This window comes from Eulemur rufifrons, chromosome 30 (assembly GCF_041146395.1).
Source record: "Eulemur rufifrons isolate Redbay chromosome 30, OSU_ERuf_1, whole genome shotgun sequence".
NCBI lineage: Eukaryota > Metazoa > Chordata > Mammalia > Primates > Lemuridae > Eulemur > Eulemur rufifrons.
Window position 1 is genome coordinate 71,344,069 of NC_091012.1, and position 19,183 is coordinate 71,363,251.

At 32.2% G+C, this 19,183-nt stretch overlaps 1 protein-coding gene across 1 annotated transcript in view; it reads right to left on the reverse strand.

The window, feature by feature from the left end:
• DIAPH2 (diaphanous related formin 2) overlaps positions 1-19,183 on the reverse strand; it is an 803,657-nt gene that overhangs the window by 593,609 nt on the left and 190,865 nt on the right. Inside the window, exons 6-9 of the mRNA XM_069462797.1 lie at positions 7,982-8,056; positions 7,832-7,901; positions 4,531-4,667; positions 2,363-2,471 (exon numbers count right to left, since the gene is read on the reverse strand). Coding sequence (XP_069318898.1) covers positions 2,363-2,471; positions 4,531-4,667; positions 7,832-7,901; positions 7,982-8,056 — 391 coding nt within the window. The remainder of the gene's footprint in view (positions 1-2,362; positions 2,472-4,530; positions 4,668-7,831; positions 7,902-7,981; positions 8,057-19,183) is intronic.

The following is a 19,183-nucleotide window of genomic DNA, read 5'->3' on the forward strand; positions in this document are numbered from 1 at the left end:
TGAAAATGCTATCACAAGTACAAAATTTCACTTTAAAGGTGAGTTAGAAAAATATCTGTGAGAAGTTAATAACCTGTTTAAAATCCAAAAAAAGAAAAAAAAGGTATATAGTTGTTATTTAAAAATATAATTAGTCCTGTATTTTAACAAAATTACTTCCTGAGACTATAATAACATTTTGAGAAGTCTCAGGATACTACAGAAATAGAAAAGTAATTCTGTTAAAATACAGCACTAATTATATTTTTTAAACAACAGATTTAAACTTTTGCTTTTCATTCCTGTATTCTGAATATCTTTTTGAACTTCTAGAGGATATATTTTACATTCACATTAAATAGTCCAAATAAACAAACCCACTTCACAATTCTTGTAAGAGTACTAGCCTCTGTATACAACAAATTACTAATTTTTGTGGCTCATTAAAATATGAAATTTCAAATTGTGGTTTGCATGTTTGCATCTATGATCAGTATTCAACAATTTCTTGAATACTTAGCAAGATGTCAATGATTCTTCCATATGTCACATGTTCACAACTTGCCACTTTATCATTGCATTCTGTCCTGCTTACTGAAGGCTAGCAAATGTCAATTCCACTCCATTATTTGGGGAAAAATACTTTTTGGCAGAGGTGTCACTTTAAAAGACAGGCAATGCAGTATACAAAAGCTGACATCACAAAGACCTGGGTTCAAATCATAGCTCTTCCCCTTAACAGCTGTGCAATTTTGAGCAGGTTACTTAGCTTCCAAGCAACTCTATTCCCTGATCAGTAAACTGGCAATAATGATACATAACTCACAGAGTTGTGGCTAAAAATTCATTTAAAGAAGATTTTTTAAAAATATAAATATACTTGCCCCAAATATGGCAAACTGAGTATAAAATATAATGAAAGCTTTGAATATAAATAAAATATTTAATTCCTCCTAAACAAACTTTGCAAGAGAAGTACGAATTTATACATATATCTGAAAGCCAATGAAATTTAGTTACCTAAGCCCAACCATAGGAACAAGAACAAAACTTTCAAGAAGTCGTCTAAAACAGACAGTTTTCAATCTTTATTAAGATTAAATTTTATAATAACAAATGTACTATAAAAAAGAAAACACTAGAAAGAAATATTCTTATTTTAAAAAAATATAACACATTTGACATGAAAGGCACACCATAAAAGTTAGTTGAAAATGCTCATTATAGTTGGAGTAGAAGTAGTGATTAACAAAGATCCTAAAATATTTGGAGAAGTATTATAGTTTTGTAACATTATAGCTTCTCTTTAGACAAGCCAATTCATCTATCTGATGCAGTTTCAAACTCTGATGAAAAAACATACTAATACCTCCTAATACAATAAAAAAGGAGAAAATTAATTGTGCTTGTTTCACATCAGATAAGAAATTTTAATATTTGAACACTACTAAAAAACTTGATAAAACTAAATGTGGAACCATGTTCTCTTTGTGGAACAATATAAGAGCTTAAAAAATATTTTGGAGAGAGCTTTCCATGGTACATTAAATGATACACACTGTCTAAAATAAAGAGATAAGCATGAGAGACCAAAAAAACTTAGTATCAAATTCTGTCACCTTAAACAAGTTATTTAATCTCACTTAGCTTATTCGTCATATAGGCAAAATGGAGATGACAACACAGTAATACCTACATATAGCTGGGTTGTGAGAATTAAATAAAATAACATATGCAAATTAATATGCTTAGTCCAGAACCTCATACCATAAATATGGCCAATAAATACGAGTTCTCATTACTCAGGAACAAAGTTATCTTTCATAAAATGACTCATTTCCTGAAATCATCTAAGAAAAAACAGCGAGTTTTGTCATTTTCTAAAAAGACATATAGGCTGTGTCTACATAGGGCTATTAGATGGATACTGACCTAAGTGTTGCAATTCAACCCCCTCTATTCTGGTGAGTCAGAAACCTTTGAATGTTGTCTGAATGGCACAAAGAGAGATGTGTATAATTTTCTTAAATTTCTACAAGCTCACAGATTTCATTAAAACTTGTTAGGATAATGGCATTGGCTGAACTGCTTGCCCTTTTGGCCCAATTATTGCTAAGGTTTCAATTTCCCTGGTTTATTACATTAATTACTAAATTCCTACCCAAACATCAATGACAATCATAACTGCCATATTTATAATAATTCAAGCATTTTTCATAATTTTAAACTAATAGTTTTTCTCACAAACAAAACTTCTAGCAACAGGAAGAATCTGATTTTTACATTCCATACTATATACATGCCAGTTAAAATGGAATGGGTGTCAAACAAAAGGAGTACTCTAAATTAACTCTATAAGCAATTTAAGACAAAATGAACTCACCTGTAATTGCAAAGCTTCATGATTTTCTAATCCTTCCACAATTGGTGAAAATCGTTCCCTATTATTTCTTTCTGCTGCTGTAGTTATAGCCCCTAAAAGTTTATCTAGACTGTAGAGACAAAAAAAAGGAAATAAATGAGAAATATTTCTTACACACATATTATGAGCATGGGTTATTACTTTCAGTCTTTCCTATTGTTTTTTTTTCTGGTGCTTGATGTTTATATTTTTTTTAATTATTTTTTAATAAATAAAAATTGTATATGTTTTAAAATATGTATACATAATGAATTGGCTAAATCAAACTAATTAACATATGCATTACCTTATATACTTTTATACTTTTTTTTTTTAAGAACCCAACTGCAACATGGTACATACTTTTCTGTGGTGAGAACACTTAAAATCTACTCTCTCAGGAATTTTCAAGTATATAATATATTGTTATTAACTATAGTCACCATGATGTACAATAGCTCTCTGAACTTATTCCTCCTGTCTAATTGAAAGACCATTACAATAATTGTGTTCCTGTCCACATAGTTCTATAAGTCAAATATTGATAGCTTTAAATAATTTTAGGGCATCAAATGAAAATTCAATTTGAAAAACCTTGAAAATAATTTTTCTGGGTGACATTTTGAAAAAAATACTTAATTGATAAACACTAAAATTTAAATCTTCAGGTTTTGATATTTCATGTCTTAACATTAATATCACTTAAACATAATATGGCATCTATAATCATTAACAGTTTGAGTATAAATAGACTATATAAATAGACTATATAATAGACTATATAATAGTCTATATGTATAAATAGACTATATAATAAATTGCTGAAAAGAGTGAATATTTTATAAATGACCTAAAACTTCAACATTTTTTGATAATGGAATAGGAAAAAAATATATAAAAGAGAAAGGCCATTTAATTAAAGAAGAATCTATGATGATCTAGCACAAGAAACTTATTTACCTGAACAAAAATATTAATAAGTACATCGATATAATATCTAAATCAAATTACCTCTATATAGACTACCTTTATCAAATGATATCAGAAATTATAATTAAATCATAACAATCTTACCAGACTAGACTGTATTTTATGAATTAAGTACTGAAAATCTAATTAACTAAAAAAATTTCTTATATATGAACTGATTTTTCTATAAAACCTTACAAAACCTTACTTTTGCATATGTTATCTCATTCTCAGTTTGTTCTCATTGAGATAAGACTTAACGCTATATGATATTTTTGTTTAGTGTTTGTCTTTCGGTTTCTAAGTATAGTTGCTAACACTAAGCAACATCTCATTTTATTTTAACAGTTAGGAGAAAGTCAACATATTAGAACACCATTAAATCTTTACATGGCCCTGTCCTGATTCAAATTGAAATTATTACTGTCCCACAAAGTATTCCAAAGAAACATTTTAGTTCATATCCTTAGAACAAATTTCATTTTTTATCACAATGGTTTCTTACAAATCGAACTTTAATTAATGATACACAATTTGAAATTTTGCTTCTGATTCAACATTATTTCCATAAGACATGATCCAATGCATGTTCTGCAACAACTTGCTGAATTTGGCACATAAATACACTCTGAATAATTAGCAACAACCTTTTTTCTTTCTTTTTAACAGGTTAGTTAATGTTACCCTACAAATAATTGCATCTTTGTATTTACCATAGGCAGATAAAGTAAAACTTATTAGTTTACTATTATAAAATAATAATATAAAATAGTAGAAAATAAAGGCCTCTAGTCAATTCAATTAGTTAAAGAAGTTAAATTGTGCGATGTGTAGCCGTGTGTGTGTGTGTGTGTGTGTGTGTATTTGCCAAAATAACTCTCTGAATTTTGCCCACTTTTCTAACGATAGCTTTACCTTCAGCAAAACAAAAATCTATTCATTCATTTTGAATCCAACTTTGAAGAACTTCCCATTAAGATTCTATCTGTTTAAATTCAGTTTTCATAATATCAACAAAAAAGCCAAAATATAATAGACAGGATAAAACTGTTAATCAAAAATATTCTAAAATCTAATTGTTTTCATGCAAGTTATCCATAAAAACAGAATTAAAATAGGACTTATTAATTTCTCAAGTGTCATTTTCCATGCAGCAGATATAGTAATATAGCAATACTTACATGTTCTCTTCTCCAACAATGCAAATAGCAGAAAGTATTTTTACTATTTCAGTCATCATGTTGGGTTGTTTGGGGTCAATTGCTCTTGCCAATAGTAAAAGGCTTCTTTCATCTCCTAGAATCCTTTGCAATCCAAACTAAAGAGAGAGAGAAAAAAAAACCCTTCATTCAAAATGTCTGTAAAACATAGCATTCATTTTAAAAAGCAACTTACAATGACCTTCCAAACACCCATACCTCCACAATGAGGTTCTACCTAATTATATGAATGGTCATCAAATGCAGTTATTAAATATTTGCCTTTGTTTTTTTATTTGAAATGACTGCATCTTGGAGTTTTTGCCCCTTGATCAAATATGATCTCCATTATCCTGCCCTAAAAATATGGGAACAATCAGAATTTCTTCAACAAAGAAGACCATGTAAAGCACATACTGATATGATTTTCTAAAGTAATTCTATGTCATTGGGTCTCCCTGGAGATGTCTGGAATTTATGGTTAAATTGTCCAATATGTTTGCATAGAAAATTGAGGTGAACAAATAGGGGAAAATGTTTTAAAAAAAAAAAAAAAAAACTCTTGTGTATACTATATTCCAGTTAAAGAAGCAATAAACCTTAGTATGGATTTTCCCATACCTTCTCTCTCTTATGCTCCCCATTTCAGGCAGCTGTGCTGCATTACAAAAGCTATGAACACACAGAAATGGCACCTGGGTTTTATTAAGTGTCCCAAGTCAATAGGCAGAGAAAATATCATTTTATTTTCTAAGGATGAATATGTGTGTGTGCACGCACATATGCATGTGCAAATTTTAGTAAAAAAGAAATGCTAAATAAAGCCTAAAACTTGGGTTTCCATTACATTAAGAAGGCAATATTTTCATTGATCTTTGTTCCACAAAGTATTTCTCAGATTTCTTATAAAATATGTTTGCTTTGTTTTATAGTCTAATAGTGAAATCTGACAACATTTCATAGAAGCAAAATGTCCATTACAAGCTGACCTTTACTTAAGTACCAAACATATGAATAGTTCCATGCTTCCTAATTTAACTTGTAAAAGAATGTGGAGGGACAGAGGGGGAACACAGCTAACGCTCTTAAATGTGACTGTATCCTAGGTCATGATAAGTTAGGAAATATGTGGAGATAAGACAACACCAAAAAAAAGAAAAGGCAAAAGAAAATGGAAAAGACAAGATTGGAAAGAAGCAAAGAAAACAAGAGGTGTATAGAGGTGTATGTATAGAGGTGGCCAGTAGATAATAAATAGTAAGGAATATAAATGAAAAACACATTTGTAAAACTGAGAGATAGATGAGTACCATGCAATTACCAAACTTAAAATAACAACTTTAAAAATCAGTTAGACTGAGAATGAAATCGTTTAACTTTTCAAAGTTTTATTTAATGTCTAAAAGTAATTTTTAATATGTAGGGGCATACTGAAAATAAAAATGAAGATATGAGAAATATACCTTGAAAACTACCAATCCAAACATCAGAGCAATATTATAGTAATGGAAGTTAAGAAACAATGGTTTCTTTTTACAATCCTATTATTATATGCACTGGATAAGGGAAAAGAGTTTTTGAAGTAGGTAATCTCTAAACTCCATGGGGCCAAAAAAATTTGATGTATAAGTCATTTCAAATGAAAGTTTCATTTCTTGATTTGGACAATTTATTCCAACCTGAAATGGATAAATCACTGTATATTTTCTATTTTGAATGCATATTTTATGCCTACTGTTCCACATGTCTATAATTTAAAAGATCTATTTATTCATGTTCTGAGCAGCTATTTATAAGACATTAATATGACCTAAAAGTCAACCTTAATTTAGAATAACCTAAGTCAAATCATCACGCTCTTCAAAACTGCCAAACACTTAGGAAACTATGTGCTGACATATTAAAGTATCTCCTGTGAAAAAGATTTTATAGGAAATCTCACTAATATGGCTTTCTCCAGTGACTATTCTGATTACAATTACTTAGCATCCTGAACAGTTGTGATCAGGCCAAAAAGAATTTAGAACAAAGGGTCCTACAGCTACATTTACAGTGAGGGGACTGATAACCAGAAAAGTCAAGTAATTTTCCAAAGGTCACTCAGCTTATTAGTGGCAAAGCATGAATCTCCTGATTTCTAGTACTACTGTTCTCTTTCCATTATGTCACTGTTTTCCTCAATTGAAGAAAGAGATCCATGTTGAGCTGTGGAGAAGCAATGTTCATTAAGTACTTTCCTATTAGGCAACAGATTCTGCATAACTTTGTAGCCAAACACTAAGAGCACAGAAGTTGAGAAATTCTATACTATTATTGTACTGATGGGAGTCTTTCTGTAAAAAAGTTCCAGAAACAGCACAATTGGAATATTCTATGCGGGAGTCTCATGTTCATGAGCAAGCGACCATTGTACGTGCTGATGATATTTTTTGCCGATACATGTGAATACATAAATTCTTACATATAATTCCATATACTTAAGAAAGACTGTTTGCAGATTAATACACAATCTTATTGCTTTGGTTATTAATAGCTATATTTCACACTTGGCAAGGTTCTGGTTATTGTGATATTTATTTCTACTAAATATTTTGAGATTATTATTATAAAACACCATGTCAAAAGAATTATGTAATGAAGTGAATTAGTCAATGGTATTTTATCCCCAGGTATATAGCAGATCATTTCTAAGAGAGTAACAATAGTTTATAGAAAAAATTGCTATAATTTCATAACCTGAGTACAGACTATTTTTAGAAGAAAATCATTGTCTAAAAATTCATAGGGTCACGCATAATGTAACTGGTATTATACATATACAAAAAAAAAACACTACTATCTTCCAGAGATCTCTTTTATGTATGTTAACTCACTGATATTAGTAGAACATAAAAGAAAAAGAAATCTTAGCCTTACAATGTTCTTAGCAAACAAGTCAAACCATCCCTTGAATTTTCCTTTTCAATGGAATGAAAACTCTCTGTATGGAAACAGTATCCTACATATGACATTTAAATTTTCTTACTACCATAAAAGAAAAAAAAAAGTATTACCTAAAGTGGGAACAAGACTAATACATTTGCATAATTGCAAAAAACCCCACCAATAAATATCTGTGAAGCAAAATATATTATAAATAATATTTAAACAAAACTTATGATTTACATCATAAAGACCCTTCTATAAACTGAATAAGCACCCACTATTTTGTCTATTTCATATTTTCACACTGTAGGGCAAGTTCTCACTTTTTGTGACAAAGGCAAAAATAAATAGCACTTACCTTATTATTCATAAATGCTTTGAGGCACTGAATAAGTTTATACTGATTCTTCTTGTCGATATTTTCTTGCCTAAGTAAAAGAAAAAAACATATTATGTTGTACCTAAAAATTTCCCCTTTGGTGATTTTATTCTTAATGTTTATTCTTACTGTTTTTTGTCCAGAAGCTTTTCCAGCACATCCAGTAAGAGTCCAAGACCTTCATGGCCAAAGTTGTTAACCCAGCTAAAAAATAAAAAAACAAACAAAAAAAAGTGCAAATAAGTTTATATCTTTAAAACATTAAATATCCAAAATCAAGTTATGGTTTTCAAATCATAAAAGTCTATCTTAATATTACTTATCATTCTTGTTTCTACTCCCACTGCTAACTTTACCTCAATCCCAGATCTCTCCACATTTTCGATTGCCCCATTACCCAGCTCTGCCTTGGTTATTTCACCAGCATCAGATACTTAAGGTTGAATTTATAAGCCGAATTTACCTTCCCCTGTCTCTACTCCCCTAAATCAACTCCCCTTCCACTCTTCTATAGTTCATATCACTACCCTTTGAATACTTGAGACTTGAAATACTGGCATAATTTTTCGATCCCCCATCACTTTCACCTTTGCACTTACTTTGTTTATTCATTCAACAAATATTTGTTGAGTATCTACTAAGTACCAAGCATGTTCTAGGTGATACAGATATAACAGGGAACAAAACTAAGCCTGTACCCTCATGGAGCTGACCATCTAGAAAGAAGGAGACTGAGGATGAATAACTAACTAACTAACTATAAAATAAATGTCACTGTTTTGATACAGTTATGAAAAATAAACCCTGGAAAACAGAATAAAAGGAGTGGCAAAATGCTACTCTTTCCATGTGTGATCAGGGAAAGATTCTTTGATAAGGTGGTATTGGAGCAGAGACCTGAAGGAAGTGACTTTTCCAGTAGAAGGATTAAGGACAAACTGGGTTCTGAGAAGTTAGCTAGTATAATTGGAATGTTACAGGAACCCTGAGGAGACCATTGTGGCAGGAGCTAAGTAAGCAGGCTTGGGAGACTAGCTGGAAATGAAGTTCCGCGTATGGTAGAAGGCTGCAAGACTGATCCCAGGGAGCTTGATTTGACTTTCTGGCATCCAGTCTTGAATATTCTACTTCTAGAATGACTCCCCCAAATGGCTCCACCCTCCCTTTTCAGTGTCTATGGTAACATTCTAGTTTAGCCCTAGTTACCGTTCCTTTAATATGCCTAGAGCTTCCCAACTGGCGTCTCCACAGCTTCATTCTTGTCTTTTATTCATTTTACAAAATGCCAGATTAAATTGCCCTTAACCACATTCTTCTGTCCAAATATTTCCCCTTGACTATTTAATGTATTTTAAATCCTTTGGCCCAACATTCTGACCTAGACCCAATCTACCTTTAGAGCCTCAGGCATTAAAGCACATAAAACACATAAAACACATAAAGCACATAAAACCAGGTAAATTATCATTCCTGAAGTCCTCCCTGCACTTCCTTGTGTTAGCTCATTTATTCTTTCTTACCAGAAGGTAACCTCAACATCATCTCTCCAAACCTCCAAGTCTCAAATTGCCTGTTTTAAGACATTAATGTTTTTCTTCTCCAACCAAGAAAAGGTTTTCTTTTGAACCTCCACATAATCTTTAGCTCTTACTGCCTGATGTTATGATTCTGGCCACACATGTCTTACCCACCCTCTCCGGATGGTAAATTCTCTAAAGACAGTTATATTATTTTATTCATCTTTCTACCTTCTATAGTGCTTAGCAAATTGGCTTGTATATATTCGCTAAAGAAATATTTATATGTAGTCAACACTAAATAAATATTTGCTAATTTAAGTTTAATTAAATTTACTTGCTTGAGTGGTTAAGAGAACAAGTAGTCTCATACTGCCTAAGAACTTCATAAACATAAGTCGATATATTGTAGACTTCTATGAAGCAATAATTAAAATCTATACTCTATATAATTAAACCACATCTATATTTCCATTCTAGCCTTCAAACTATCCATTTCATATCTCCCTAAGGTGAAGCTTATCAACAGGCAGAGACCTAAATTTCTGAGAAAATATCAGAGACATCAGATTGCTAAAGAAAATATATTAAAAAAAATAGCTCATATTCAGAACCAATCACATCCACAATATATACAGAAGCTCATTTGAAACAAATTCTGCTTTAATTTCCATGATGGAAATGAGAAAAAAATCAATATGCCATTGTAATAATAATTGCAGCAAGCTACTATTCACTGGATGCATGCAATCATCCAGTGCAATGAGCTATTTTCTCTAAAGACACTCGATAATCAGTGGGGTGGCAGTAGAGGAATAAGCGGACATCAACTCTAAGTATAATATAGTGCATTTAATCTATCATAGAGAAAAATCAGCAGATATGATTCAAGCACAATACACTCTACAACAACCTTAACATATTAGGAATTCTGAACAAATTTATATATATAGCCCTCAATATCTGCCTTGGCATTTGGGAAGATGAAATAATCTGTGATTTCTTTAAAATGCAACACATATAAAATGTTTTTAAAATTCTACATTTTACTCATATTCTCTTTACACCTAGTATCATTAAAATTATTAGTGTTACTTCTTTCTCAGTCTAGGGAAGTATTTGACACAAGAGCATGATTTATATTCGTTCACTTAAAATCAGTCATTCACACATCCTAGACTGTTTCAAATTATGTAGTTTATGGTACTCTGATTTCATTCATTGAAAATTACTATTGTTCTTGGGAAAAAAAATAGAATACAATCATGAAACTTAAGTGTGAGGACACAGGGACTATTTATTAGGTTAAGTATGGAATGTCCCATTTCTTTAAGTACTAAGTTTGACAGTTGATATCTCTGACATTTCAATTTGACACTTCTTTTTAATTCTTATCGTTATCGTGAAGGTACATCCTCATTCTTTCAAATGCACATTTTGGCTTGTGATTATCTTTCAAATTTTTTTAGAGCAATTTTTGTGAAACCATGGATAAGTCAAAAATTTGTGTTATTTTTGAATATGAGTTCTGTTGTAGAACAAATGTAGCACAGACAGTTCGAAATATCAACAAAGTATTTGGCAAGGATGTGGCTAATGAACGTACAGTACATAGATGGTTAGAGAAGTTCAGTTCTGGTGACTTTAATCTTGAAAATGAGACCAAAGTGGATAATGATGAGCTGAAAGCTGTAGTGAAAGTGAACCCATCTCAAGACTGCTTTATACACCTTCCCAATCATACTGTGCACTCTCACTGCCACAGGAAAGAGATGAGGAATCCAGCTGAAGCAGGTAAATTTGGTATATTTTACAGAGTATGCAAACTCCAGATCTAAGTTATTCAGTACTAATTGGAACATCCAGAACTCTAAGAATCCAGCTCAGATAAAGACATAAATTTTTCTGTAGTATCTCAGCCCTGAAATAAGAAATCGAAATTCATCATGGACCTTAAATTTATGAGAGTCATAGGAGATACAGAGAACAATAAAGAACCAAACAGAAGAAAAACTGGAGGAGATAATGATCTTCTATCATTTCCATAACCACCCTTTTTCTTTCCTTTGTACTGAGGTATGATTCACATACAGTAAAATTCATCATTTTGACAAATATACAGTCATATAACCACCAACACAAACAAGACGTAGAACATTTTCATCACCCCAAAATATTCCCTCCTTTCCATTTGCAGTCAATCCCTTTTCCCTACTTCCAGACCAATGGCAACTACTTATCTGATTTATGTCCCTATAGCTTTCCTTTTGCCACAATGTCATTATAAATGGAATCGTATACTTTGCAGCCTTTTGTATCTGGCTTCTTTGACTTAGGATAAATATTGTGATATTTAACCATTTTGTTGCACATATCAGTAGTCCCTTCCTTGTTATTGTACAGATATAACAAAATTTGCTTATCCATTCATTACTTGATGAACATATCAGGTGTTTCCAGGTTTTGATGATTATGAATAAAGCTGATACAAACATCCACATGTAAGTATTTGTGTAAGCATATGTTTTCATTTCTCTTAAGAAAATACCTAGGTATGGAATAGCTAGGTCTTAGGGTAAATGTATATTCAATTGTTTAAAAAACTGCTATCCGAAATGGCTATTCCATTTGGCATTCCTCCAGCAAAGTATTACAGTCCCAATTGCTCTAAATCACTGTCAGCACTTGATATTGTCAGTCTTTTTAAATTTAGCCATTCTGAAAATTGTTTACAGGTAAGGAAACTGAGAAGCAAAGTAGTTAAGTAACTTCCCAAACATCACTCAACAACTAAGAAGCAATTCTAGGACTCAAACCCATGTTTGACTCCAAAGCCCATGCCTATTTTAACCACATCCTCAGAAATTACTAAAATAAGATCAGCACACGATTTTCTATAACATCTGACTAATGGCTCCACCAATATCTCAATGAAGAAGAATTAATGGTGTTACAGATCTATACTGAGTTTGTATCTATATAGCTATACCTCAACATACAAATATATGTTTTCATTATTTAACAGCTTAATCCATTCATTTAGATAGGATAAGTACTTTTTAAATCCATGTTTTTATTTTCTTTTAACATCCTCAACTCCATAAGAAATCTAGCAAATACTGGTTAAGGAAGGAAAGATACCTGGAGACTCTAACTAAAATTTCCAGTCAAGATTTAGGTAAGGAGGTTTATCAGAAAGAAGAGGGCCAAAATGTAGCTTACACATTTTTTTCATGCGCTTATATTATCCACAATCTCACTGTTTTAGGTATTAACATATTGGTGATTTTATGATATCAAGTTACCTAAGTTAAAGAGTTGTCTTGACATGCTATACATCCAAGTTTGTGGTCACTTGTCAGGTGACCAGGTAGAACAAACAAACCGCCCAAACAAAAACAACAGAAAGACCAATCAGGAGAATTAATGTTTAAGTAAGCAAGAGGACAACATTAGATCTGAAGACTGAAAAGGAAGTCAGGAAGATTATTGGGAATAAGAGGTCTGACCCACAGTAAGATAGTATTTTCCACCCATATATATTAAAGGCTTGGCTGTATCTACTAGAAAGTCTAACATCTGGTATGTTGCTCAAGAAGTTAAAAATTAAAGATCTTTTTTCAAGTTTACTCAAAGGTCAAGAAATATTCCACCATTAATCAATGGACTATGCTGTGGCACCACATAGCTGTATGGTTAAATGCATAAACCTTGGAGGAAAACAGATCTGGGTTCCAATCTCATCTCTACATATTCTAGCTGTGTTACTTTTCATCAGTTACTTAAACTTTCTAAGCCTGTCTTCTCATCTTCAAAATAGGGATGAGACTACCTACATCTCATTAAGTCTTTGTGACTATTAAATAAAATAATGTATGTGAAACATTACAGTGACACTAGTATCAAAATATTTTTGAAGATGTTAAAAACCAAAAATTTGAGTGCTCTTTGAATCCTCTATTCCAAAATGCAATATGAATTTCTTCTATCCTTTCCAATAATATTAACAATTTTGCATCACTTACCGAAAAGTATATTTGTTTTTATGAAATATGCAGAAGACTCTAAACTCAGACTTCACCTACTGGTTGATTTAAATATAAGACTTGGGCTCAATGGCTTATGTCTGTGGTCCCAACTACTTGGAAGGCTGGGACAGGAGGATGGCTTGAGCCCAAAAGTCGGAGGCCAGCCTGGGCAACACAGTGAGACCCCCATCTCTAAAAAAAATAAATAAGACTTCATAATTTAAATATTTGGTACTCATATTACCTCAAATGTTTTCTTTAACTTGTCACTATTCAATTTTTTTGTATATTTAATTTTGAGTATATTTAATGCTGTCCAATTCATATCAGAATAGACATCAAAAATACAATGGTGGTAGTGGAGAGAATTTATAGTTCATAAATAATCCTGACAGTAAAAATTATATCAAAATACATTAAAGTTTTTTTTTTTGTTTGTTTGTTTTTTTTTTTTGAGACAGAGTCTCACTCTGTTGCCCAGGCTAGAATGAGTGCCGTGGCGTCAGCCTAGCTCACAGCAACCTCAAACTCCTGAGCTCAAGCGATCCTCCTGTCTCAGCCTCCCGAGTAGCTGGGACTACAGGCATGCACCACCATGCCCGGCTAATTTTTTCTATATATATATTTTTAGCTGTCCATATCATTTCTTTCTATTTTTTTAGTAGAGATGGGGTCTCGCTCTTGCTCAGGCTGGTCTCGAACTCCTGAGCTCAAACGATCCGCCCACCTCGGCCTCCCAGAGTGCTAGGATTACAGGCGTGAGCCACCGCGCCCGGCCCAAAATACATTAAAGTTTTAAAACAGAAATCTACCCCAAGCCTTCAGAAGTTCTGAGGTCATTATTTTTAAAGGATGCACTTACACTTATCAGCATGATCAAAGGAAAGAAAATCTTATACTTAATGAAATTATCAGAAGATTCATTTAATCCTAAATCCAAAAGACAGCAAGATTCTTACCTCTCAAGCTCTCCAGGGCAAAACAAAATGAAGGGAATTCTCTATAAATGTACCTACTGATGGAGAGAATAAGATTCTGCTTCCTTATAGATCCATGTTTCACAGTTTCCCAAAACTTCAACCTTTCACCCATAAATTAGAGATTCAGACTATGAATTATTTAGTTATGTTTCCTTTAAATATAACTTAAAATTAAATATTTAGTGGATAGATGAGTTCAGTACACTATATACAACAGAGATATAATTGGACATAGTGATTGCATGTCCATTTATGATTAGATTGCCTGGATTTACGTCCATCTTCCAAAAGGGTTCAAGCTAAAATTAGAAAGTTCTATACTAAGTCCCACATAAGCTGTAAAGGCAATTGGTCTCATGTGAAGGAGTCCAATATTAATCATGTCATCCCTTTATCACTGTTTGTGCAGTGCTAAAGGCTACTATAGAGGGTTATGTCTTCTGTACAAAGAATTTTATTTCTCTCTAATGGTGTTCTATTCCCATGTGTAATCTCATACTACAACCCAAATCACTGGAACATCAAATAAAATGAATGATAGTGTAGAGTTTCTTGGAGGAATTAAAAAATTTGGTAAAATTATAACACATGAAATAACTAATTCAAAGGGTTGAGGATACTTTAAAGATTATTGTAAATGGTGCTTTTTGTTCTTAAAGGGAAAAAAATATTTTTTTAATAACCAATGTTGCCAATGTAATGTTTTTGAATGCAACTAAAATTAAACCTTAGTTATGTACACTTATGGAAAGAAAAAGAGCTCCATGTGATTAAAACCAACATGCAACTCAACACGAACAGTATCATAATTCAGAACATGGATTGATATCCCCAAACAGTAGCCAAGAAAAATTTAGTATTTTTAGCTTTAAAGGATAATTTATTCAGCTATATCAACATCATAGATAGTTCTATTAATAAATATATCCATTAAAAATGTTTAAAAAATAAACTAAAACAACATGGATTTGTATATGCTATGACTGACTTGGTGTTAGCCCAGTAAAAACATATATCCACTCAGATTTGTCTTCATAAAGTAAACACAATAGTGTTGCACATTTGAATGTCCTTGGAAACTACTCACCACGGTAGATTAATGCATGAACTATCTCTGACCAATTATAAAATATCTACTTGATGTAATACTGCCATTTCCAGACATTTGTATATAAGCCTTTGAAGCATGACATTCACTGAATGTTTATTTCACCTGATTCATGGAAAGGTTGAATGCGTCAATTTTCCAGGTCTGCCTTTCAGTGATTTTTACTTCAGTGTTGTGATAGATTGCAGTTTCCTTAGAAAACACCAAAGACATTCCATCTTTCTCTCACTGCATTTATTCTCTCCATCAGTCTCATTGGAAAGATGCTGCTCTGTTTCATGCTACTCACACATTTTTAAGAGTTCCTTATAAAGGAAGAAATTTGCACTCTAATTGCTTATATTATATAAAAATAAATTTCCCTTACATATTTACAAAAAATTGTAAATGCTCAAATTACATTTAAAAATCTCAAGGGCAATAGCTCAAGTAAAATTTCTCTCTCAAAGGATAAAAGTTCCATATTCATTAAAATCAATTTCTTAAGCTGTCTGAAGTACTTTGGAGATAGCCTAAGAAATGACTAAAGCCCAAATCTGTTTAAATGCCCAACAGGCTAGACAATGAAGAGTATTTTCCTCCCCACCTTCTTTTAAAAATTATTTTTAGAAAAGTATAATAGCAGGTCTTACCCTACAGTAATGATGGTAAAAAAAATTATCAAAAATATGAATGAAAATAAACAGGAGGAAGCAAGGGGAAAGAGCATTCCAAATATGTGAGCAAAAGCTAGTCATATTTTACATGTTCACATGTTTGAAACTGTGGATATAATTATGTTAGGACACTTACTAAAGCTGCCTTCTTAGTGATATAACCAGTCAAACTCAAAATAAAATGTTAACTTCCACAAGAAAAATGCATTGGTTTATTTTCCTAAGCTAAGCAATACAGTTAAGATTCTATCACGCACTCCACAGGATGTCCAGTTTCTTTCAGTTTAGTGAAATTTTGTTAAAATGAACTTACTCCAAGAAATCACATTCCTAATCTGTAAGCCCTGGAAATTAAACAGAGCTGACACTGAGTTTAGCTGTCATGAATAAGGTAAGTAAGAAGTTACTTGAATGTAATGAAGAAAACAGAGAGGCATTAGCACATACTAGCTGCACATGTCCTTTTTTCCTAAGCCAATTTGCATGTTATACTGTCTGATTCTGGTGGGCAGCAGAGAAGTTAAATGAATTTTCTTTCACGGTAACAAGGGTAAGGAAAGTTGAAGGGTAATTGCTATTTGATGACTGAACAACAGAAATGTAACAGTCTTTCTCACCTACCAGGTGCAGCGCCAAAAATATATAATTAAAGACTCATTACAGAGTATGATAGCTACATAGACAAAGATCAAAGAAATTTAATGTTCACAGATATTTTTAGCACAATATAACTGCAACCAAATCTAAAAAGAATCTTTTTCTTGGGTCTTCATTGTGGATGTCAAAAAAATTTTAGCAAGTCCAAATGTTTTTTGTCTCAGAATGTGATCTGTAATGATAATTGCTTGAGTCTTTTCTGGTTTATTATGTTAATATTTTAAAATCCCTTCCCCCTAAAACTGAGATACTGTGGAGATTATGGGCTCATCTGTGTGCACAAAAATGTATTCTTAACCACAGTTAATTATCTAGTATTTTTTCCACTTATCATGTTTTTCATTGGCAAATTAAAACTATATATTTATGGTGAATATGATGTTTTGATATATGTATACATTGGGAAATGGTTAAATCAAACTAATTAACATATGCCTTACCTCACATACTTATTATTTTTTTGTGAGAACACTTAAAATCTACTCTTAGCAATTTCCAAGTACACAACATACTGTTATTATTAACTGTCATCACCATGATGTACACAGTATCTCTTGAACTTATTCCTCTCACTAACTGAAATTTTGCATCCTTTGACCAATACAAATATCTTAATATAACCATCTTTAATAAAATTTCTCAAAACATAATCACTGAACAATGAATATTCAAAATCCTTAGTAACCCCACATTAAACAACTGGGAAATTTATAATGTCTTAATTGCTGAAATAACTGGCCTCCTTCAAAATAACAAGGCCTTTCTTTTCAACTGAAACAGTTAAAAGTCAAAACAACTAACAATTTAAATTAACAACATGGATTTTTCTTCATGAAAGAACACACACTGATAAGAGTAGCTTTACTGGTTGTAAAATCAAATAAGTTACTTCATTTTACAAATGAAAAAACTAAAGAAGTTTAGTGACTTGTCTTAGGCCATAGAGCTTCTTAATAGCAAAACCATGATTAGAACACAGCACTCCTCAATTCTTACATACCTTCCATTAAACTATAATATGAACAACTAACATAAAAACCGTCATTTAGTGGCTACAAGTTTAGTTATTTTCCTTTTATGAATAAATATTGGATAAAAGTTAAAATATATAAAAAATATCACCAATGGATATATTTAGAAATGAAAGCAACACCAGTGAAGTATATGTTTCTTTCTTTTTATAATAATTATTCATTTGGGTTCCATAATCAAGGTAAAGGAAATTTTAGATAATAAAAACTTTGGAGATGTCCAAAAAATATACTTTTTTTCTGTTTTCCATGTACCAATGAAAAAATTATTTACTTTGTCAGCACAGATAGCAGAGTCCTATCATACTGTAATTCATTACTATGAGATGTAGACATATCAATGAAATGCAGATCTATAAATATCCACTTCAAAAAAATGTAGTAATTATTAGTTGATATTTGCCCTTACACAAAATACTGTACAGGTATTAGGAAGCATCTGGAAAAAATGAAGCTACTTGTCTTTACATTGGTAATAACAATTCTTGGTTACCCTTACTTCCTTTTTTACTCAATATGAATGATGTGGTCAGCCATTTTAGGGATGCTTCCTAAAAACTTCCCTGACTTCGTTATCCCTTTGTGCGTTGCCTTATTCACTTTGATTGCACTGAATTTTCAATAAACCCAGTGACCTTGTTTTGCCAGGCCAGTCAGTTCCTCTATCAATTCACGTCTCCAAATGGAGTGAAACCTGAACTAAAGTATTAGCAATGGAAACGTAAAGGCTACGAAAGAGATACCACAAGTGAAAAAAATGGGCAAACGTGATGAACAAAGAGAGTCAAAGATGACTTCAAATCATACACAAAAGGATCAGAGCCAAAACCTTGAACAGACAGATGAGCCCTCTAAGACAAAGAATATACTGAGGATTATTTTTTTAAAAATAGTTAAATGCTATTATGTGATCTCACATCTATTGTGAGCTCACAGATTAAAAAACCCAGCATCATGCTTATTTTTTTTTTTTTTTTTTTTTTTGAGACAGAGTCTCACTCTGTTGCCCAGGCTAGAGTGAGTGCCGTGGCGTCAGCCTAGCTCACAGCAACCTCAAACTCCTGAGCTCAAGGTATCCTCCTGTCTCAGCCTCCCGAGTAGCTGGGACTACAGGCATGCACCACCATGCCCGGCTAATTTTTTTTTTTCTATATATATTTTTAGCTGTCCATATAATTTCTTTCTATTTTTAGTAGAGATGGGGTCTCGCTCTTGCTCAGGCTAGTCTCGAACTCCTGAGCTCAAACGATCCGCCCACCTCGGCCTCCCAGAGTGCTAGGATTACAGGCGTGAGCCACCACGCCCGGCCCCAGCATCATGCTTATATATACCTGTACAGTATATGTCCAGCAGG